This window comes from Aquarana catesbeiana, linkage group LG06 (assembly GCF_042186555.1).
Source record: "Aquarana catesbeiana isolate 2022-GZ linkage group LG06, ASM4218655v1, whole genome shotgun sequence".
Lineage (NCBI taxonomy): Eukaryota > Metazoa > Chordata > Amphibia > Anura > Ranidae > Aquarana > Aquarana catesbeiana.
The window spans coordinates 147,128,391-147,153,286 of NC_133329.1; the positions used below are offsets into that span (position 1 = coordinate 147,128,391).

The window sequence follows — 24,896 nt, forward strand, 5'->3', positions numbered from 1 at the left end:
CCAGTCATACATTTTATACCTGGCTTATTAGCTAATTATACACATTTATCCCTGTTGAAGCATGAAGATCTGTATCCCATGAAAATTGGTATCCCTGCAGTAGCAACTCAGCTTACTTTGCCTGAATCCGGAGCATGTGCAGTTGCCACAGGGGATACATACTGTAGTTACAGTACATACAGTAGTTGGTAAGGTTGAATAAAGACACCAGTCCATCCAGTTCAACCTGTGTGTTCATAATCATTTCCTGTGTCCCTGAATACTGTGCACACATCTTTATGCTACTGCTACACCTGCTGTTCCTGAACGAATGTGTGAGAAGAGAAGATTTAGAATGCAGCCACTACCAAAGCCGACTATCAAAAACCTTAACAAGATACAGGAAGTGCTGTGCTACTGTCACCATGGCTCCACTCATAACAAACCTCCTCCTCTTCAAGAACATGACATGATATTAAGAGACCCGGCACTTCCTGAAGGAGATCTAGAGCAGACGGGGAGTCGGCGTCACCAGACCAGGGCAAGCCTCAGCGAGGCATTTTCATAGCCTGTCCAGGGCTCCTCTGTGCCGCTTCGGGCTTTCTTTTTAATTTTATTTCCCAGACGGTGAGCAGCCATGCAGGCCATCAAGTGTGTGGTTGTTGGAGACGGGTGAGTAGAGGCTCTGCCATCACATCTTTATATCACCCGGGATACTAGAGGGCAGATACTGGCAGCACATGAGGTGACATATTTCATCTCTTGGGGGAAGGCTGGAAATCCTCCATTCCAGTACATCAGGCTGTTCATAGACTGTGCCAGGTGGGGCTCATCCACATCATGTCTGGTGATCTGTATGGATCTTACGCATGATTGTTCTCTGTGTGCCCCACTCACACTGGTATGGCTAATTAATGACGTGCTCTGAATTCTTAGATACCATGTTGCCCCTTAATACTACTATCATGTTTTGATGTGTTTTACATTATTCCAGATACACTTTCCAGATACCTCCTCTGTGTTGGGTGTCTGTTGTATGGATTCTTGTGTTATCGGAACAGCTAGTAAAGCTTTCTAAACACATCTCAAATGTGCTGTAAATGCCATGGGGGCACCTGTGAGGCATTTGTTCCAACGCACTACTCCGAACCAGGGGCGGACTGACAACTCATGGGGCCCCCGGGCAATAGCAGATTATGGGGCCCCCGGGCAATAGGAGAAGATTATGGGGCCCCCAGGCAATAGGAGATTATGGGGCCTCCAGGCAATAGGAGATTATGGGGCCACCAGGCAATAGATTATGGGGCCACACAGTATACACACACGCACACATACAGTATACACACACAGTATGCACACACAGAATACACATACACTCACTAAAAATGTACTGGAGAGGCGGGGCAGCTATAATCTTGGGATTTTTAAAAAAAACACAAATTTTGACATACTGTCCCTGGTTTTATTGAGGCTGGCAACCCTGATGGGGCCCCTTAGTGGCATGGGGCCCTCAGGCAGTGCCCGAGTGCCCGAATGGTCAGTCTGCCCCTGCTCCCAATACACATGTTCCTGAAGCAATGACTGTGTATATAAGTGGGTGCTGCAGCGACCAACAGCTAGAACCAAAGATAGAACAAGAAAACATCACCAGCACACAGTGTGTCTCCAGAGTGGGCTCAAATCGTTAATCAGCAAGCACATTGATACAGCAGAAGCAACGTTTCAGGGCCTCGCAGGAACCCTTCATCAGGCATGTGACATCAGACCAGCGTTGAGTGTGATAGATTCTGGGTATAGATTTCAGAATCTATCACACTCCACACTGATCTGAGGAACGACATGATGGGAACCACTTTACCTACCTAATGTAACACCCTGTACATCACTAGGTGCTCACTATACGATTTGACTATGGATACCTTGTTCCAATTACATTGGAGCTAACAACTATCTTGGAAAACGAAGACCATTCCGTGGCATTATATGGGTGAAAATAACCATTTATAGGAGGAACATTCAATGTGTTTCTATTTTGACGTTTTTGACTATTAACCGTGACTGCTCTTGCTGAAACTTTTCCTGAAGAAGCGGGTTACTGCCTGTGAAACACAAACTGCGTCGAAATTAAAGCAACTCACTGTGCTCTACTATAGAGGACCCACCAAGTATCTGTATTTAAGGAGTACTAGATGGTTTTAGTTATGTTTTATGTGACGCTTTTGTGTGTTTTGTATGTTTTGTTGATATGTATACATGTGCAATGTTTATCATATAATAAATACTTTTTGATACTTTATACAAAAATTGGGTACCATTATAGTCCTTATATATTTTGTATATTATTGATCAGGATGAGGTACCAGACTTACAGTACACGGTCTACCAAGTGAGGGTCTCTTATGGAGGCCTTCCTCCCAATTTACCTTTTTTCCACATGAAAAATAGGAAACAGTGAAATTAATTGTAAGAATACATTGGACTGCTGCTACACAATGGACAGGTGCAAGTAATGCCTTGTTTCCACTGAGCGGATCGGTTCAGGACGGTACAGTTTGAATGGCCTAGAATGGTCCAGTCTATTCTGGTGAGCATTTCCACTGCAAGTGGGACCGCAAGGGGCCATACAGGGTTTAGAAAAAATGCCTCAGCATAGCACAGCAGAGGGTTTTCTGTCAGCCAATCATTGGAATGTATCGTAACTCCGCCCTAACTGAACCGTTCCATTTTCTATGGCCCCACATCTGAAGCAGGACCCTGAATGGAGCGGTACGGCCGCTTTCATAATGGAAACACCCAAAATAGCGTACCGTACCGAACCGAACCGATCCGCATAGTGGAAAACGAGGCATAAGTGTGCAGGTTGGTGTAAATGATCCCACCATGAGGTTGTAGACAGCGCTGATTACGTTGGTTGTGGTGCACCTGCAGAAAACAGGTTGTTCACTGTGGGGAACGAAATGATTGCTGATCAGTCACAGAGATTTTCAGCATGTTAAAAAATCAGAATGGTAAAGAGCTGATTATCTTTATTTGGTTGTCAGATGGCGCTTATCAGGCCTCTGCAGAGTGCAGCAGAGATCCGCAATCCAGAGCAGCTTGAAATGATCTGTGTTTAAAAGCTGCCTGTTCTGTAGTTGGGAGCTTCATTTTGCACAATATTTTAGAATAGGGTTGGTTCTGTGCTAAGAGATCAGACGCCATTGAAAGAGTTAAACTTCAGACGTTATGGCTCTGGAGAGAATGGCCTCCAACCTAACCGGTGCTGCTTGTTTTTCTCTGACAGCTCATTCACACACAGATCAATACAGGCTCAAAGACATGGAACCTAAAGCTCCGTACACAGGGGCTGAACATAGGCTGCTGTCAGCCGGTACTATAGAAACCGGCTGACATTTAGCCTGTGTGTACAGGTCCTTCCCTTGTCCAACAGAAGTCACAACTGGCTTGTGTCAAATGAACATGCTGGAAAACCAGCAGCCGGTCAGCACTCTCAGCCAATGGCTGCAAGCACTGCCTGGTGTATTCTGGCGGGTGGGCGGTCCGGTCCCCCTGTCAGAATACGATAGCACAGCGGGGTTGATCAACGTCAACCCCGCTGTGCCAGTAAGTTCAGTAACCAGCTTCTTGCTAGTAAGTTCAGTAACCACCTCCTGGTTTAACGTAAAAACTAACCGTGTGTACCTGCCATTAATCACAACTGTGTGCTCTGTTCACACCATACATGTGTGCTGCATAAAAATGCAGCATTCCAACACAGCAAACCTCATATCATTGCATAGAGTTGATCAAAGTGTCATTTTTATGTGCTTATAATTATAAAAAAATGTAAACGCTTTTAAAAATCATGGGGCCTCATACAGCCTACCTGACCGAGGGCTGCCTTTGACCCCACCCCTGGCCCTGCCCCTCCCCTCCCTGAACCCACCTCGACACTGGGTGCACACCTATGTGTATTTGTGTGTGTTTCACACTTTGCAGAAACGCACTACAGTCTAACATGGTTTCCTATGGTACACGTTCACGTCTATGCGTTTTTCAGCCACTGCATTTTTGGAAAGGGTCAGGGACTTTTTTTCTCGCAGCAGATTGCATGTAATAGACTTCAGTGGACCTGCACCAAAAATGCAAGTGTTGCGTTTTGTATGCATTTTTACTTGCGTTTTGTGTTTCTTTTCCTCCATGACAACTGTGAATAGCCGATTAAGGAGCAGGCGCCCGCCACGTCCCTAACAACCGATGAGTCGTCAGCTGTCAGCGGGATTTCCCGCTGACAGCTAAATATAAAAAAAAAAAAGAATTGCTGGCAATAAAAAGAAAAAAAATGAGAAAAAAATTACATGGCCCCCCCCAATGCATACCAGACCCGAATGTATTTTGAAGTGAACCCCACGCCAAAATAAAAAATAATGGATTGGGGTCCCCCCCAAAATTCATACCAGACCCTTATCCGAGCATGCAGCCTGGCAGGTCAGGAAAAGGAGGGGATGAGCGAGCGCCCCCCCTTCCTGAACCATACCAGACCACATGCCCTTAACATGGGGGTACTTTAGGGCAGGGGGGCTCTGCCCCCCCACAGCATCTTGTCCCCATGTTGATGGGGAAAGGGGCCTCTCCCCCACAACCCTGGCCGGTGATTGTGGGGGTTGGCAGGAGGGGGCTTATTGGAATATAGAAGATCCCTTTAAGAAGGGGGCCCCCAGATCCTGCCCCCTCATGTGAATGAGTAGGGGTACACAGTACCCCTACTCATTCACAAAAAAAAAGGTGTAGTGTAAAAAAATGACAGTTTTTGACAATTCCTTTACAAAAAAACAATGTACGTGATTCAAACCATCTACGGCTGGCTTTTCGAAAGCCAGAGACAGCCAGGCAACTAGCATTTGCAGAAGGTCAAGGTGATCGTCTACACGTTTCTGTCAAGATAGGAACATCTTGTGAACAAATATTGATGAAAATTCTAGGTGAATTAAAGTATTACTAAGGGCAAAACTTTAATTTTAGTTTTTGATAGAGTGGAGAGGGATTAGAACACCTGTCATGGTTTATTGCTTTCCGTGCCCCCATTAGGGAGATTCACCTTCTCTATTTGCCATGTTTACCATTACCATTGAAAGTGAATGTAAATGAAAATCCCAAATTTTGGGTTGTCCCCAGAAACGTAATAGAGGGCAAATCTTCCAATGGGGACACTAGTTCTGGTAACCTGGGGGGTCCCCAAGGAATTCCCTTAACTTGCAGGAATTTCTCTCACTTCCTGTTTGGCTATGGGACAGGAAGTGAAGGGAAACCTTTGCAACAGGACACAGATGGCGAAAAAAATCTGATGGGGGTTATAACCAGACATGGGGGTAAGTCACACATGTGCAAGTCACAAGCAAGTCTCAAGTCTTTTTTTTTTTTTTTTTTTTTTTAATTCTTTATTTATCATTTTGTATATATATAACAATACAATCCCTGAGGGGAAAAGTCTTCAAACAAAACCGCTGTCAAATTTTTTAAACAAAGCTCAATATCCCCTCTTACCCCCCAACCCATCCTCCCTACCCCCCCCCCCCCTCAGGACCGTGCCAGTCCAATGGAGTATGAGTCCATATACCTTAGCTTATGATAAATCAGCAACCTCCTTCAGATAATCCCAAGTCCCTTTGAACTTGGTCCAAGCGGCCCATCTCCCTGATTGCTCTTCTTCTTTAGGTTCAATTCCTCCCTTGTCTAGCTGCTCAATGTTATATATATCATTGAGACTGTTCAACCAGTCTCGAGTACAAGGCCTCGAGACATTCATCCAGTTCAAGGATATCTGTCTCTTGGCTTCATCCAACAAAATAGGGACTAGGGAAGACTTATAGTTTTTTACCGAGTCCGAGGTCTTGTGGAGGAGACAGACCCATGGGTCCTCGTCTAATGTTATTCCAGTAATGACTTTTATTAACCTTAGTACTTTTCCCCAGAAGGTTTTTATAACGGGACACTCCCACCAGATATGGGCCATTGTTCCTAAAACTGGGCAGCCTCTCCAGCAGGTGTTTGGTTTAGTCCTATCCATTTTGCTGACCCTATCTGGGGTAGCGTACCATCTCGCAAGGCATTTAAAATGGCTTTCTGTTCTTCTGGTGTCTGTTGCTACATAGTGGGCCATCTTCAAGATCTTTTCTATCCCAACTTCGCTGCATTGAGACCCCAATTCCAGTTCCCACTTTTTAATATAGGGGGGTGTCTCCAATTCTTCCTCAGTTCCCAAGATCCTATAAATTTGTGTTATTGCTCTTCCTGTCTGTTCCTTTATGCAGAGCTGCTCAAAAGGTCTAAGTTCTTCCATACTCCTAAGTGGTTTGGGAAGTCTCTCTATGAAGTGGGAGAGCTGAAGAAACCTCCATCTATTCATTACCCAGAGATTAGATTCTGTACTTAGTTCTGAAAATGTGCGAATTTGCCCCTTGTGTAGAAAGTGTTTCAATTGAACCGTGTCTCCCTTTAGCCAGTTTCCTCCTACCTCCCTCCTCCCTGGCTCGAAAAAAATATTATCTTTCATGTGTATCAGTGGTGAGTTATATGACCATTTGTTCTTACAGTGTATCCTATCCCAATGTTTAAATGTGTTTTGCGTTAATTGTGATGTCTGAGTGCTCAGTGATCTAAATTTTGGGGGATTCCAAAGTGCCTGTCCTAAATTTGTGTTGCTCAGAAAGTGTTCAATGTGAACCCAACGTTTGTCTGTGTCTTTTTTGTTCCATTCCGTGATCCTAGATAGCACTACAGCGCTATAGTATCTGTTAAAATCCGGTAAAGCAATTCCCCCTTTTTTCTTCCCCCTGCTAAGAACTGTGTAGGCAATGCGTGGTTTTTTACCCCCCCAAACTGCCCCACTTATTAGCCTCCTAAGGGCCTTCAAAAAATACCCGGGTAGAGGGATGGGCAGCATTTGAAATTTAAACAGGATCTTGGGTGTTAGACTCATTTTTATCGCGTTGACTCGCCCAAACCACGAGAGAGGTCTGGTCTGGAGTCTTCTCACTTCTCGTCTGGTATCGTCAAGCATAGGTAAAAAATTTTTTACAAATATTCTATTGAAGGAGTTGGCAAGTTTTATCCCCAGATATTCCATCTCCTCTTTCCAAGGGAAAGGGAAAACTGCAGCCAGATGGCTTTCTTCTTGTTTGCTAATGTTTATGTTTAAACATTCGGATTTACTGGAATTAATTTTAAAATTCGAAACTTCTCCATATTTTTTAATAATGTGGAGTAAATTGGGCAGGGTTATTCTAGGGTTGGTAACGAAGAATACAATATCGTCAGCAAAAGCCGCTAGTTTATGCTCCTCCGTTCCAACCCTTACTCCTCCACAGTCCACATTTTTGCGGATGGTAGACAGCAGCGGTTCAAGGGTCAGGACGAACAAGAGAGGGGACAGGGGGCAACCCTGCCTTGTTCCATTGAGCATCCTGAATGGCTTAGAAGTAGTCCCATTTACTCTCACCATCCCTCCCGGGTTACTGTATAAAGCCCTGACCCAGGAGATGAACCTCTGACCAAACCCTAGGGCCTCTAAAGTGTTTAACATGAACCCCCAGTCTACCCTGTCAAAAGCTTTTTCAGCATCAATTGACAGGAATAGAGCTGGGGGTCCACCTTGTTTACATACTTCTGATAGGAGCACCGCCCTAACCCCATTGTCCCTACACTGTCTCCCTTTGATAAAACCTGCCTGGTCCGGATGCACAAGATCCATCATTTTCTCTTTAAGCCTGTTTGCTAAAACTTTTGCGTAGAGCTTGACATCTGCGTTCAGAAGGGAGATTGGTCTATAACTAGAACACAACCTGACGTCCTTCCCTTCCTTCTGAATAAGTGTGATTGTAGCAGTCAAGGCCTCTATTGTCAGTTCACCTCCAAGTCTCAAGTCTTAACCTTCAAGTCATAAGCAAGTCCCAAGTTACTGTGGCGAAAAGCAAGCAAGTCAAGTCGAGTCCCTGCTAGAAGTCAAGCAAGTCAAGTCATTTATTTTGGTCAAGTCACAAATTAAGTCAAAATACTGATCTACCCCATTTCCATCCTTTAAATGAGTTAAAAGTCAGTTTTCAGGAAAGGTTTTGTTTTATTTTCAATATTAACAAAACTGCTTAGTGCTTTTTTCTTGGCATATTAAAGAAACACTTTGAATGCCCAAATAGCAGACATAGAGCAGAACACTCAGCAATTAAATGGCCAACAAGCCTGAAAAAATGTAGTCCTTGCTGAGGGGGAAAATAACTAAGCTCAAAGTTTGAACTGGACACTTGAATGGTGATGAGAATAATAGTATTCTCATCACCATTCTTCAAGTGTCCAGATATTGGCAATTTGGCATTGTGTAAAGTTCAAACTTTGAGCTTAGTTATTAGAATAGAAAAAAGAGGAAGAAACACCTGCGCAATGGGATGCATGCAATGGAATAAAAATTTAAAAATTAAAGAATGTTGTTGGAACTGCTGCCACTACCGATTACTTCCACTAGGTGGAGTAAGATATAAGAAAAAAGGAATAGACGTAGATAGCGCTGTTTCCAAGCCTGGTGAATTCAAATGTGTTATAAAGGTCCTGGATGTGCATAAGTCAAGTTGGTTGTCTGACTTAATAAAGTGCAGTGTGTGCTCTAAAAAAGATATAACTTAATCTGTATAAATATAATATATCCATATATAAATGAACCCTATTTTTAAATTAAAAATATTTGTGCAAAATTATGTGATCCATAACGTAAATCGATAATGTACATATGAAGTGAACAAACAAATATATATAATCAAGTGCTTTCAGTGCTGCTAGGATCTGGTGAGTGCAATCAATCACTATTAGAACACGGATTAAGGCACGCACTGAAAGATTTACTCATTGGAATATCCATCAGAATCCAGGGTTTTTTTTGTAGCAGCACTGAAAGCACTTGATTATATATATTTGTTTGTTCACTACATATGTACATTATCGATTACGTTATGGATCACATAATTTTGCACAAATATTTTTAATTTAAAAATAGGGTTCATTTATATATGGATATATTATATTTATACGGATTAAGTTATATCTTTTTTAGAGCACACACTGCACTTTATTAAGTCAGACAACCAACTTGACTTATGCACATCCAGGACCTTTATAGTAATTCCGTGGGATAAACATTCACTGAATACTATAGGCAACATCTTTACAATCTTTCCCACTCCATACTGCCCTCCCACTAAGGGAATAGCACATTTGAATTCACCAGGCTTGGAAACAGCGCCTATCTACTTCTATTCCTTTTTTCTTAGTTATTAGAATAGCCACTTAAAATGCATTGCATTTGCAAAAAATAGTATTCTCACTTCTCAGAATACTATTTTTTGCAAATGCAATGCATGTTAAGTGGCTATTCTCAGAAAATGGCTCAAAACTGAAGGCAGCTCTGTCCATCACAAATGTCTAAATACTGGTTCAGCTGAATTTGGGGACTGGAACATGAATCTCTCTTCTGTTTTTTGCGGTATGCTGTGAACAGCCCAGATTGACTCTCTGACTCTGCCACTGGCATTTGCTCGTCTTCATCGGTGGTTGTTGGGGTGGGCTTGCAGTCCTCTTTGAGAATCAAGGCTGAAAAACACAAGCATAAAACAGTGACTCAATGCACTCAGGTGTTATTACTGCAAACGGGTTATTACCAAAAACATAACATACTTTTTATCATCGCAGACACAGCCTCCTTGACATTTTCGGTAGCCAAAACATTATGGGTCAACCACATGGTGCCAAATGAAGTATCCAGCAGAGCAGCTTTTAGGTATAGAGGGTCAGAGAAGGGTAAGGTTGCTACATCATTCTGTTCATCTGCCATCCTCACATTGACAAAGATCCCATCGAATCGTCTTTGGAGTGATTCTTGCAGGCTACGGATCAAGCCACCAAGGTAGCGCACGCTCTCTTTATGATTTTCCAAGTGGTGATTCAGAGAAAGGATACAGGGTACAACAGCACTTATTGTCACAAGTTTTTCTCCCTGTGAGAGGTCTGTGGCTTCTCCAAAAGGTTGAAGGACATCCACGAGTTCCTTAATCTGATTTCACTCTCTAGCTGTGAATACAGTCTCTTTGTGTCCCCCATCTTCAAGCATTCTAGTCAGTTTCAGCTGGTCACAGCTGACCACTGATTTCAATTGCCTCAGTGTGGAATTCCAGCGTGTGGTAACAGAGGCAGGGATTCCACGCTGTCCAAACTCCTCCTCAAATTTTTCCTTGAAAGAGGTGCTTGTGTGTAACAAGGAGCTCAACCTGGAAGCTTTGGCGATAGCTGCATTGACTAATTTAGTCCCTTTAAGTCCATCACCTATTACCAATTGAAGCGTGTGTGCAAAACATTGAAGTCTAGTCTGGGTTTTTGCACTCAAATAATTGTCAAACATCTCCTGTTCTTTCACTGACAGGTCATTCCAAATGTCTGAATCATCAAGGTCATCGTCTTCATCTAGCTGTCCTGGAAAACATGTAGTGAATGCTTTTTTCATGTTTGCGGCGTTGTCACAGATGATGTGGTCTACCTTTTTTTTAATCTTGTACTCTTCACATATATGCTCAAATTCCTCACAAATTCTTTCCCCTGTATGGAGACCTTTGAAGCGGTTGCACGCAAGCAACTGTGATTTTAACTGAAGACGGTCATCCTCAATGTTGATCCAGTGCACTGTGACTCCAAGAAAGCCTCTCATCCTGCGGTCTGACCATATATCTACAGTCACTGACAGATGATCTACCACTTCGAGTTCATTTTTCAGCTTCATTTTCCTATCTGCCACCAGATTGTCAAGCTTGCCAGTAATTGTTCTTCTACTTACTGGAGAGTACTTGTTGTCTACTATTGACAAAAAGCGACGAAAGCTTTGAGGTTCAATGATGAACAGTGGCATGTTGCAGTTTATAATGAGGTCTGACAAGATTGAGTTTGTAATTGCCTTTTGCTGCTGGTGGTTGCAGTGGTATAGCTGCACAGTCCCCTGTGCGATGAATTGTGAGATTTGAGGCTGGGTATCATCAAAAGTCCCTTTGGTATGGATGTACTCTTCATATCTATAGAGTAAACAGAAGAGAGATAGAAAAAAAAGTTATCTATGTGATTTATTGATTTGAACAACAATACACTCTGCTCCCACCTAAAGTGGGATGTAGGCCTAATTTGCATATATATATATATACATACATGTGACGTTACTGTACCTACTTTTCTTTGTGGGTTTTGTAGTGACGGATGAAGTTGGATGTTGTGGTGGACGTGTCTCTTATTTTTGAGTTGCAGACCTTGCATATCGCCGTTCTCTTCTTTTCACCAACATCTAAAACATAATCCTTAAATCCAAATTTAATTATTTTTGGAATCGCTCCCTCCATTATAGCTGCCTTGTGCGTTGGTCTGTCAGGGGCGGATCCAGAGTTTGCTGTCGGGACGGCCCGGGCACTGCCAGAAAATAAGGTGTTGCTGCTTAGTACACTAGTACTTACAGAACTATTTTTAATGTATTATATATATATACGGTCCTAACCTAACCTTGTTTAAAACAGTGACACGTTTATCATTCCAGATTAGAATATTACATTAGTGACTTATAGTGACACTTTTTGGGCACCAGTGACACCAATGCAGTGACCAGTGCTAAAGTTTGCATTGATTTCAGCATGCATGGGGCAGTGCAGTACATGAACTTTCACTGGATGTGGACTGTTTAATGAGTTTGTAGTACGCATGGAGCGCTTAATTCAGCAATATGATTTTTATGTAATATTCACGTTGAGCACTTTGTACTTCGCACAAGTAATAGTTAGTTAGTGAAGGACTCAGGGAGGAACTGGTCTGGGACTGGGGGTCAGTGCAGTGGCCGTCGCAGCGCAGGAGAAAAAAGCACAGAGCCGAGGAGGAGGAGAAAACAAGGAAAGAAGGTTTGTACCTACCTAGGTTTCATAGTTTTAGCATGTGCAATGATATTGATGATTGATTGCATCTGCAATCATATCTGCATCCTGCAATCATCAGTACAGGCCACTGGCCAGGGCCCTGCGGCCAGGGCTAGCTGCTACATCACTAGTGCAGATTTGCAGAAGCTGCAGGTCTGTTTGATGCAGTGCCAAGCAAGCTAATGCTTCCCTGCAAAGTTTGCAGGGAAGTTTTCAGGGAAGCATTTGCTTGGCACTGCATCAAACAAACCTGCAGCTTCTGCAAATCTGTTTCCTCCTCCTCGGCTCTGTGCTTTTTCCTCTGCGCTGCGACGACCACTGCACTGACCCCCATTCTCAGACCAGTTCCTCCCTGAGTCGTGTGACTGTCCCTGCTCCAGTGCCCCCTCAGTAGAAGAATAATAGTCTGCCATGACTTACTCTATGGCTGCTGGACTGGACTCCACTCAGATTCAGTCGGCTAGGCTTGGCTGGCTCCTTGGGCAACTTCCAGTTCCTTCTTCCTCCCCCACCGTGAGGCCCGCAACTCACGCTGCTGGCTCTGCACACTTGCACAGAAGCCCAGCCCCTTCCTCAGAGATCACTCCGCAGCAGGAGGGGGGCGGCGCCGCGGCCTGGCCAGACGGAATACAGAGACCTGTACAGCCTAGGAGGAGAGAATGCAGTGCAGTCATCATCAAATAAAAAAAAAGTCTGCGGCGGCCGCGAACACTGCAAGCGCCGCTCGCGGACACCTATCCGATCCCCGCCCTCAATGTTAGCAAGCTGTATTTGTGCGGGCAGAAGCCGGGAATCGGGGGAGCTTTCTTTTGTGGAGGGGAGGCTTTTGCCTAGGCCAAGACACAGCACTGGTGGTGCCAAGTCATTGCAAGTCATTGCAAGTCAAATAGCCCAAGTCAAAGTCAAGTCGCAAGTCTTTAGTGGCAAGTCAAAGTCAAGTTGAGTCATTTATTTAATTTTGTCAAGCAAGTCGCAAGTCCTCAAACAGGTGACTCGAGTCCGACTCGAGTCAAGTCATGTGACTCGAGTCCCCCACCTCCGGTTATAACCCTCCCTTACTCTATCCATAATATAAGAAAAACTTTTGCCTAAAGTTCTATTTTAAGTCAGCTTTAGATGTGGCTGTTCTGCATGTTTGAATGTACCTCCCCTGTCCATGGGAACACAGCTTTTAAAAGGTGAACTTATCCTTTAAAACTGAACTAAAGACAAAAATACTCTGTTCCAATGGTCTGACGCATGCAAGGACCTGCACTGGGATCTTCTCCTTGGCTGCTTCTGGGTGTCAGTCTTATTGATTGGCTTGCATGGGATGACTGCACTCCCATATATGCACAGAAATGTGCACGTCCTGGCACAGTGGCAGTGTGCTGCAATGTAAACTGATGTGCACAGCTTAGTGTACATTCTACGGGGGATTGTGAACATGTAGGTAAGTGTATTTTGTTGCAAAAGAGACATTGCAGGTCTCTTCTTGCTTATTTCCAGCCTCAATGTCAGATTTGACAAAAATGGCACCTGACCATTGATCTAATCCCAAAAAGAGCTTGATAAAGTGTAAATGTAGGTATATCAATGAGAATAGGCTATCATCAATTAGATCAATTAAGAACAAGAGCCCTTAGGAACTGACAAATGATTAAACCCATTGGATTCTTCAGGAATCACAGTTCCTACGCATGTGTCACCTGTAATCCGCCTGCTCAGCGGGGATCAGCCGAGCGATCCTCCTCTGAGCAAAGCGGAGTCCGTCATGCGGACCGCCCGTGGGTGGTCTGGCTGGTGGTCAGTGCTACAGATGGTCCGGGGGGGGTGCCGCTGTGGTCAGTGTCGGGGGTGGTCCGGCGGGTGCCCTGAGTGGTCAGTCCCACACCGCCTGGTGCATGTTTGCCGCCCCCCCCCCCCCCAAGGAGAACCCACCAGCCGCCACTGCCTTATAGAAAGCTGTCAGGTAGGATCTGCAGTCATGTTATGTCAGGGAAGTGCAGGGGGGGGGCGCACTGGCTTATTAGAGGGAACACAGTTGATAAGGAAAGTGTTTCCAACAAGCCTCCAGCATGAATTGAGACACCAACAAGGTGAATTTGATTTTAATCAAGTCGATTTAAATCACGATTTACACAACAAGGTGAGGGACGTGTCGGCAGCAGGTGAGTGGATGCCCACTAACAAGCGCTGCCATGATGGATCCAAAATGACAGGTGCTCTTTAAATGTAACTACTTATTCTTGCTGGTAGTTAGAATCTTTAATATTTGAAAAACAAAATGAAGGTTTCCTATTAAGAATAATAAGATGTCAGGTTAGTAAAACAGCGATATCAGAACCGATTCAATCATACAGTTTGTAGTGCACATAGATTTGCAAAACAATGGGATAAAGGAATATTCCTGAACTTTGTTTTATCTCACAGTTACTGTGAAATTGTGTGAATGCTTCAATGCAGTGCATGTTATCTCAGCTTGCAGAGCTTGGATTCTTTAAATTAGTTTACCAAAAATGTGAATATTGCAGAATATACAGCCTCTTGCTACATAACTAAGCTCCATTTCATGCTGAATGAACTAAATTATTAATGTATTTTACATAGAAAACTATCTTTAGATAGATTTTTACTCCAAAAGCATTTTATTAAAATAAAAAAAATCTGATTAAAAAAAAAAAAAAGATTTTTATCCACCCTGGGTACCAATGTTCTAATTGGCTCCAAATCCCAACCTGTTTTTTAGTAGAGTGAATTTAAGGACTGGTCACTTAACAGTTACCTTGTCGGATATGACTGTAATCAAAACTGTTTACTGAACTAGGACATTTTGAAGCAGGAAACAGGTCTCTATATTCATAACTGGTTTGTCTAGTTAGCTGGATTTTTTTCCCTGGAGGTCAGTAAATGGTTAGTCCTGTCTGCTGATTAACTATTTACATCTTACTGAAAGTAATTTCTAGATGAATTGATCTTATCTCCTTAACTTTGTGTAATTGTGTCCACTTTATCTGAAGCAGAGTCAACAGTACTTTTTTGTGCTGATGATGAAAACTAAAATAAAAAGCCATCACTTTTAACGAGTAATGAAGGTGGCTAAGGTGGAAAATAAAACTAATAACAATTGTTCCTAAAAGTGTTGCCTCCCCCTCCTCCTATTTATTTTTGCATGGCCTGTTTAAAAAAAGAGCAGTGTAAATACCTAGTTTCAAAGGGGTCATGTGATCCAGCAGCTACTGCTCCCCTGTGTCAGAGAATAGCTGCTGCAGGGGAGAGGAGGAAGCACTGACAGTGGAGGGACAATGAGAGTCGGTGGGTGACAATGCTGAGAATGAACAGCCATTGAGCGTTTCCATTACACAGGGGAGTCAAAGCTGCTGGATCACATGACCAGACAAAATTAAATAGAAATAAAAATAAAAGAAGTATTTACGCTACTCTTTTTTTCCTTATATATTATATATACAGGTTATGCAGAATAGGTAGAAGAAGGGGGGGGGGGGGTTAAAACATGTTTGAAGGCTAACTGCACTTTACACATGTTGCTTGGTTGTCTCTGGCTTTAAGCCTTAGGCCCTTGTTACACTTGTGATCCTGTCGCTGGCACAAACTCATCAGTGACTGAATCCCAAACATTCACAGGGAGAATATTCATCTGCTTGTATGTGTTGCTGATAGGCTGAATCAGTGAGGGGTTAGTCCCTCACTGCCAACAACGATTCAGAAGGTAGGTCGCCAGCTAGGGTTGCCACCTGTCCAGTTTTGACCTGGACAGTCTGGGTACTGACACATGTGCCCAGGTTTCAACCCGCCAGAAACCCAGGCACATTTACGTTCAACCGTCCTGTGACCAGTGGCCCCAGCCGCAACATCTACAGCAGCGCATCCTGATTCCCGTACCTGCCATCAATGTTACACACATGCCTGAGCCTGTGCGCTCCAAGCCCAGCTCAGCGATGGGCAGCGGGCTCCCTGTGATTGGCTGAATGGGTCACGTGCAGGCGGCGGACACAAGGGTCTGTGATTGGCCCGGTGGAGCCTGTCACATGTAGAGGCAGGGCTGGACTGTGGGTGAACAGAGCCACCCGGAGTCCCGCCTCCCTGCCTGGCGTGCTCTGTGTGTCACCTCTCTGAGGTCTATTTATCATCTGCCCTCTCACCCCCCTCTGTCGGCCACCTCCCCCCTGTAAGCCACCCCCCCTCTGTCAGCTACCCCCCCTCTGTAAGCTAACCCAGCTCTGTAAGCTACCCCCCTCCACTGTCAGCTACCCACCTCCACTGTCAGCTACCCACCTCCTCTGTCAGCTACCCCCTCCCCCTCTGTCAGCTACCCCCTCCCCTCTGTCAGCTACCCCCCTCTGTCAGCTACCCCCAAACAGCATGCACCCTCCCCTTCTTCCCCCGCTCCAGCGAGGCTAATGTTCTGCAGCCGGGGTTACACTGCACTGTCTGTCTGTGCACTTTCTCTCTCTCGATGCCGCCAGAGACAGTGAATGGAGGGCCACTGGACTGGTGTCCTAGCAACCAGGGATGCTTTTGCAGGAGAAAGCATGGTATCACAGACTCCGCCCCCTAACAGGTTCACATACACACATCTTTGCAGCGGCCCCTGGAAGGTAAGGGTTTTTTGTCTCGCTGTAATGGAGGTCTCTATTGGGGGAGGCACAGGCACTGTCTGATATTTAATCTGTTATTTTCTTCTCTATTTATGGGGTGCCTGTGGATTGCTTTGAATTTTTTTGGCTTTTTTTTGTAATTAAAAGGTGCTTGAAAGGGTTGTAGAATGCTCTACTGACACCGTCCACTGCCCTACTGACACCGTCCACTGCCCTACTGACACCGTCCACTGCTCTACTGACACAGTCCACTGCTCTACTGACACCATCCACTGCTCTACTGACACCGTCCACTGCCCTACTGACACCATCCACTGCTCTACTGACACCGTCCACTGCCCTACTGACACCGTTAACTGCTCTACTGACACCATCCACTGTCCCACTGACACCATCCACTGCCCTACTGACACCGTTAACTGCTCTACTGACACCATCCACTGCCCCACTGACACCGTCCACTACTCTACCGACACTGTCCACTGCCCTACCGACGCCGTCCACTGCTCTACTGACGCCGTCCACTGCTCTACTGGCTGACAGTGTCCACTTTTAAGGTAGGCCAGTTTCATAATTTAACTGACATTTCTTTTATTTATTTATTTATTTATTTATTTATTTATTTCAGGTACTTATATAGCGCCGTCAATTTACGCAGCGCTTTACATATACATTGTACATTCACATCAGTCCTTACCCTCAAGGAGCTTACAATCTACGGTCCCTAACTCACATTCATACATACTAGGGACAATTTAGACAGGATCCAATTAACCTACCAGCATGTCTTTGGAGTGTGGGAGGAAACCGGAGTACCCGGAGGAAACCCACGCAGGCACAGGGAGAACATGCAAACTCCAGGCAGGTAGTGTAGTGGGTGGGTTTTAATAATCGAATCATATTTTATGGGTACACAAATGCTTTTGTTTTATTTAACCATTCCCCTTTAAGTCCCCCCCCCACTGTTAATGCAATTTGGCCACAGCCACTGTTCTCCATAGCACACCTCATTACTACTCTCTTTGAGTAACCCAAAAGGTGTCCCAGGTATTTTACAATCCTATAGCGTGTACTACAAAAAAAATTGCCGTGCGCCATGAAAGTGTTTGGCTTTGGGTTGAAGAAAAGGTGGCAACCCTATCATCAGCAAGAAAGTAACGTGTCGCTCATCCAGCCCGTGAGGGAGCAACAAATGCAAGCAGGTGTTTTACCTCCCTGCTGTGTCCTCCATGGGGGGGTCCACTGGCCTAGAAAAAGATAAATTCCTGGTTTGCCTACTTTTCTCAGGTCAGGTACTGTCCTGGCTGTTCTTTGGGTGAATGAGTCCTAATGGCTTCAAAGTGTAGAATAAAAAATAAGCAGAAAATTTCAGATGTTGCAATAATTTTCACCCTTTATTCAGTGGGATAATGATTAGATTATTAGATTTAATGGGCTTCTTGGACAGCAGCTCCAATTTGATGCTCATATTTCTTCCCCATCTTTGATGTATTAGGCTGGGATGTAAGCTGGCTGGATGGATCCTGTAGCTAAATAGAGCCACTTACCTGACCCGACAGCTCCATAGTACATTTACTGCTACAGCTGTGGGCAGAACCACGTAATTCACAGCAGAAGCTAAACTACAAGTTCCAAGGAGCCGATCTCCTGTAGGCTCTCGGCGATTATCATGAGACATGAACAATGAACATATGCAATGTAAACAAGGCATATCTCCATTATGACAAGGGGGAAGTGACGGTCCTGTTCCTCTGCAAAGCAGAGATACGAATCGCTTTTTTCCCCCAGTTAAAGCAGCATGCAGTAAACACAAAAACACTGCCTAGACACACATTTAACTCTTTGATTGCCCCTGATGTTAACCCCTTCCCAGCCAGTGTCATTAGTACAGTGACAGTGAATATTTTTAGCACTGATCCCTGTATTCGTGTCACTGGTCCCCAAAACATGTAAATTAGTGTCCTGACTGTCTGCTGCAATATCGCTGTACCGCTATAAGTCCCTGATCGCCGTCATTACCAGAAAAAAAAATTTCTATTAACATATTCCATAGTTTGTAAACGCTATAACGTTCGCATAAACCAATCAATATACCTATTGTTTTTTTTTGTTACCAAAAACATGTAGCAGAATGACTGAGCCCCTAGCGCTTATGCGGGGCTCCATGAGGGCTGCCTGTCTTTTCTATTCTCTCCCTCCTTCTGTTTTCTCATTTTAGGTTACTCCGAGTAATGGCAAAATGTGGTACACCACAGCAACGGGTCCCGATTGGCTGAACCGGGCGGCATTGAGCCGGGCAGAGGTTATAAAGCCGGCGGACTTCCCGCTCTGTTCACTGCCTGAGGAGACCCCCCGCTGAAGATGGAGCTCCGTGCTCACCCTCCCTTTGAAATATACGTAGCGCATTACCCCTGAAGGAGCTGCAATTTGTGTGTTCTATCCGTAATTCACATTTGCCATCTAGCCCATCGCATAGAAATAGAAAACAGTCCATATTGTAATTTTCTCTTGCTTTTATTGGTATGACATGAACTGGGATAGGAGAAGGGTTTTCTGAGATGCTCTTTTGCTGCTTTATAATCTTTCCTTTGCCTTCTCATGCAAAGACTTAGAACAATGCGGATATGAGAAATCATTCTGAATGACTTCTTCAGTGGGAAGACAGAAGTAGATTTAATAGAGAATATATGGTAAAGAGTCACTCTGAATAACTTCTTCACCTGCAGAACGTTTTAGAACAATCTGTATCTCTATTTGTGCTTGGAGCTTTACCGCCACCTTTTGACCACTACTTCCCGTCTGTATGGTACTTCCAAGTTGAGCTAAGGAAGAGATTACTCTGAATAATTCTTCCCGCCTGACTGATTGGAATCCCGGGCATTGTCGAACCCAAAGTCACAGGCCATCACCACCTGTCTCACTGACTTGCGTACCAACATCCCTCAGCCTCTGGTAGTACCATTCCCCTGGGCATTCACTCACTTGATCGACAGTCCATGTTCCACTCACAAACAATCGATCGCCCAGTTGTCTTCCGCTTAGTTGCTACTTCTTCTGTAATGGTTTCTCCATCCCTTCTCTCCTTCTCTCTCTTCCAACACCAGCGACTACATGCTGTGCGGTGTCACCAACTCCTCTCCTCCGTGTGTCCTGGTCCCCCCTCCTTCCCCGTAAGAGGGGGGCTCTGCTTGGCTCCCCACAGGGGACCCTCTCTCTCCGGGATCTCCCTTTCTGGAACCCCCTTGCACCATGTGACCCCAGCTTTTATGAGAGTCCTGCCTCCTGCCAGACAAATTAATGATTGGCCAGAACTCACTTACAAGCTGCCTGTCACTCAGATCCCAAGTCCAACCTCTCTTCCAGAACCATTTCCACTGAAAGCAAGAGGAGGCATCTCTGGGCTCAAGCACAGGTGGCCACACCCTGCACTACACTGACACTCCCAGTTTCCAAAATAATCACAATACAAGCCTGCCCAAATTTACCTGAAACCATAATTTGTAATTTAAACTCAGAAAGCTCACCTACATGAAAGTAGATGCCCGCTACATATATATGAATTTATGTCATGGCATTTGTTAGTGGGGTTTGTCATCCAGTTCAGTTCTGAATGGACTAGGTGATAGTATTAAATAAATGATTTATGATTATGTAAATTTAAGATTAATTATATTGCTGGTTATGGATTTATTATTGTTAAATTTTTGGGTTACCCCTTAATAAACGCCATGGCCATTATAGCCAACATGAAATAAATTGTGTTATGTCTCTTTATTTAATACCTTTGAGTCCTTTGTGCTGTCCCGTACATATTGGCCAAAATTTATGAAGAAATTTTTTTACTTTTTTTCATTGGATATGGTTTATAGCAGAAAGTAAAAAAATATTTTTTTTTTTTGTTTTTTGTTTTAAATTGTCAGTCTTTTTTTATTTATAGCGCAAAAAATAAAAACCACAGAGGTGATCAAATACCACCAAAAGAATGCTCTATTTGTGTACAGAGTCACGCGACCACACAATTGTCAGTTAAAATAACGCAGTGCCAAATCGCAAAAAGATGGTCAGGAGGGGGGGGGGACAAGTGGCATGTGTCAAAACAAAACAAAAAACCTATGCATTTCATCTGTGTAATACATGCACATTTCTGTGTTTTATCCCTTTTAAAGTCTCTGAAAATACAGAAAAATAGCTCTTAACAAGTAACAGTCAATCAGATAGAGGCTTACTGGCACTGTCAGTTCAGTTGTTCTTTAATTGTTTACATTAATATTAATATTGAAATAAATAAAGCATTTGAGTTATTTTCTTTACTTTTACAGAGCGGTTGGTAAGACTTGTTTGCTGATAAGTTACACCAGCAATGCATTCCCTGGAGAATACATCCCAACTGTGTAAGTAAAAAACAAGGTCCCATCATTGTAATACTTTAACTAATTTGACTAATCTGCCATTTAAAGTGGACCAGTCAGTAATTGGACAAGTCTACCTGAGCAAGTTTCTGACAGGTCACTATATTCAGCAACAATATATTTCAAAATGGCTGTACCATTTCAGTATTACAAAGCACAGCTCCAGTTAAGTCAACTAGCCCTGACAAAGTTCACACTGGGAATTGCACAGGAACTTGCTGTGCATTCCTATGCGATTCTTGTGCAGTGCGATTTCAGCCTATGAAAAAAAAAATTATCTGAAATCGCACTGCATGTGAATCACATAGTAGTGCATGCACTACTTTTAGAAACTCACTGCAACTGCATTGCATGGTACTTCTGTGCGACCTGCATTTGAGTACACTCACTGAAGATCGCAACTGCAGTGTGTTTTGAACGCAGTGTGGGAAACGCGGCGAAATGTGGGGTTCCCACAATGCATTCTAGTGTGAATTGGCCCTGAAAAAATATAGTCTGCAGGAGGAAGCATTTTCTCAGTCTCCACTCACAAAGTGATCAGACTGCAGCAAGTGTTATGCCCTGTACACACGGTCGGACTTTCCGACGGAATATGTGCGATCGGAGCTTGTTGTCAGAAATCCTGACCGTGTGTGGGCTCCATCTGACTTTTTCCATCGGAATTTCTGACACACAAAGTTTGAGAGCAGGCTATAAAATTTTCCGACAACAAAATCCGTTCGTGTAAATTCCGACCGTGTGTGGACAATCCTGACGCACAAAGTGCCACGCATGCTCAGAATAAATTAAGAGATGAAAGCTATTGGCTGCTGCCCTGTTTATAGTCCCGACGTACGTGTTTTACGTCACCGCACTCAGAACGATCGGATTTTAAATGTCCGATCATGTGTACAGGGCATAACACTGATAACAGCCACAAATTGCACAGACACTAGGATTTACATGAATGTCATCTCTAAGCCATTATCTCAGTCCAGGAAGTAGATGCTGTCCCTAGTTAGTGATTGAGCAAATGTGAGTCTCTGGAATGAAAATTTGATGGAGTTGTGCGATGCTAGGATGCTAGGGCCAGTTAAAAGAAAAGGATTCATTTTTTTCCAATAATCATACCTAGGTGGATGCAGCATTGGTCCACTGCTGCATCTGTTCCCTGCCTGCTCTAAGACTGAGAACCGAGCGATCAAACACCGCTGATCACTCAGTTCTCAGAGCTCCATGAGCAGAGAGCTGCTGACTGTCAGTAACCTCTGTCTGCTCTGCCTCCCCCGGCGCTCACTGGAGCACTGGACTGGGGAGGGGATGGGAGCATCTGGTTCAGGATCTCTGCGGCTCTGTGATGTCAGCCAAAAGCAGGCTTCAGCGGTTGAAAACGGGTCACAAAAGTGCAAAATGAACTGCACTTTTGTGATCCCCATGAGAAGTACAGCCAACTAAGCTTTCACTGTACTTCTCCTTTAAAGGAAGGATGTTAGTGTTATGGCTTGAAGATCTTCCAAGAAAGACTTGCTGGGAGATCCTGTTTTTATTGTGATTTTCTTAAAATGTTTAAGCCTATTGTAAATAAATAAATTTACATTCCAAATTCAGATTTGACCACTTTTCTGCCAATGTTATGGTTGATGGAAAACCAGTTAATTTGGGCTTGTGGGATACAGCTGGACAAGAAGATTATGATAGACTGCGTCCATTGTCTTATCCACAGACGGTAAGGATCCATATTTTGATCTTTTGTACAGCTATGTGAGCATGGGTGAAAGCACTGTGTTTATGTAATGCCCTCTGGATCAGATTGTTCCGGGTTGGATGTAATTCTTCGTGCCTCTAATGTATATTTTATTAGTCTGGGTTCACACTTAATTCGGATGCGACTCACATCAGGGGTCCGGTGCGTCCCTGTTCTCAGTTTCAGGGACGAATCAGGCCCAAATTTTAGCCTGAATTTGGACATGAAACAGAGCCAAAGACGCACAGGACTTCTGTACAAACTGCTCCACAGCCGCCCCGGAGATGTGTGAATAGGCTCCACTGAGGGCCGGTACAGTTTCCTGTCATGTGAATAGGATGTGGGCAAAGCTGCATCCAATATGCATAAGTGTGAACCCAGCCCTAAAGAGGCCCACAAGCCAGGGGCGTTGCTAGGTCTACAAAAGATCTGGGGCTAGAGCCCACAGCAGCGAAGTAAAGAAAGTCATACGCTTGGGCATAATATACGTGTGTGTATGTATATATATATATATATATATACTGTATATTACATATATTATCATTGCATCAGGGTCCCCAGAGAGCCTCCCCCTTACATCAGAGTGCCCAGAGAGCCTCCCCCTTGCATCAGGGTCCCCAGAGAGCCCCCCACTTACATTAGGGTCCCCAAAGAGCCTCTCCTTACCTCAGAGTCCTCAGAGAGCCCACCTTGCATCAGGATCCCCAGAGAGCCTCCCCCACTTATATCAGGGTCCCCAGAGAGCCCCCCACTTATATTGGGGTCCCCAGAGAGCCCCCCACTTACATCAGGGTCCCCAGAGAGCCTCCTCACTTACATCAGGGTCCCCAGAGAGCCCCCCACTTACATCAGGGTCCCCAGAGAGCCTCCACCTTACATCAGGGTCCCCAGAGAGCCTCCCCCTTACATAAGCGTCCCTAGAGAGCCCCTTACTTACATCAGGGTCCCCAGAGAGCCCCTTCCTTACATCAGGGTCGCCAGAGACCCCCTACCTTACATCAGGTTTCCCAGAGAGCCCCTCCTTACATCAGAGTCCCCAGAGAGCCCCCAATTACATCAGGGTCCCAAGAGAGCCCCCCCCTTATATCAGGGTCCACAAAGAGCCCCCCCTTACATCAGGATACACATAGAGCCCCTCCTTACATCAGAATCCCCAGAGAACCTCCCCTTACGTCAAGTTTCCCAGAGAGCCTCCCCCACTTACATCAGGGTCCCCAGAGAGCCTCCCCTTATATCAGGGTCCCCAGAGAGCCCCTTCCTTACATCAGGGTCCCCGGAGAGCCGCCTTCCTTACATCAGGGTCCCCAGAGAGCCTCCCCCTTGCAGCAGGGTCCCCAGAGAGCCCCCCCCCACTTACAGAAGGGTCCCCAGAGGGCCCCCCTTACATCAAGGTCGCCAGAGAGCCCCCTTCCTTACATCAGGGTCCCCAGAGAGCCTCCCCCTTGCATCAGAGTCCCCAGAGAGCCCCCCACTTAGATCAGGGTCCCCAGAGAGCCCCCCCACCTTCATCAGGATCCCCAAAGAGCCCCCCACTTACATCAGGTTCCCCAGAGAGCCCCTCCTTACATCAGGGTCCACAGCGAGCTTCTCCTTACATTTGAGTCTCCAGAGAGCCTCCCCTTACATCAGGGTCCCCAGAGAGCCTCTCCACTTACATCAGGGACCCCAGAGATCCCCCCTTACATCAAGGTCCCCAGAGAGCCCCCCTTACATCAGGGTCCCCAGAGAGCCCCCCCTTGCATAAGAGTCCCCAAAGAGCCTCCCTACTTACATCAGGGTCCCCAGAGAGCCCCCCTTACATCAGGGTCCCCAGAGAGCCTTCCCCACTTACATCAGGGTCCCCAGAGAGCCTCCCCCTTACATTAGGATCCCCAGAGAGCCCCTTCCTTACATCGGGGTCCCCAGTGAGCCGCCTTTCTTACATCAGGGTCCCCAGAGAGCCCCCTTCCTTACATCAGGGTCCCCAGAGAGCCTCCCCCACTTACATCAGGGTCCCCAGAGAGCCCCCCCACCTTCATCAGGATCCCCAGAGTCCCCCCCACTTACATCAGGGTCCCCAGAGAGCCCCTCCTTACATCAGGGTCCACAGCGAGCTCCTCCTTACATCTGAGTCCCCTCTCTGGGGACCCCTTGCAGCAGGGTCCCCAGAGAGCCCCCCACTTCAGCAGCGTCCCCAGAGAGCCCCCCTTACATCAGGGTCCCAAGAGAGCCCCCTTCCTTACATCATGGT

General features: G+C 45.1%; 1 protein-coding gene across 1 annotated transcript in view; it reads left to right on the top strand.

Moving 5' to 3' along the window:
• The first annotated feature begins 275 nt into the window (after positions 1-275).
• LOC141101733 (ras-related C3 botulinum toxin substrate 1-like) overlaps positions 276-24,896 on the top strand; it is an 86,593-nt gene continuing 61,972 nt past the window's right edge. The window contains exons 1-3 of the mRNA XM_073591027.1: positions 276-651; positions 20,854-20,925; positions 22,531-22,648. Coding sequence (XP_073447128.1) covers positions 617-651; positions 20,854-20,925; positions 22,531-22,648 — 225 coding nt within the window. The 5' untranslated portion in view covers positions 276-616. The remainder of the gene's footprint in view (positions 652-20,853; positions 20,926-22,530; positions 22,649-24,896) is intronic.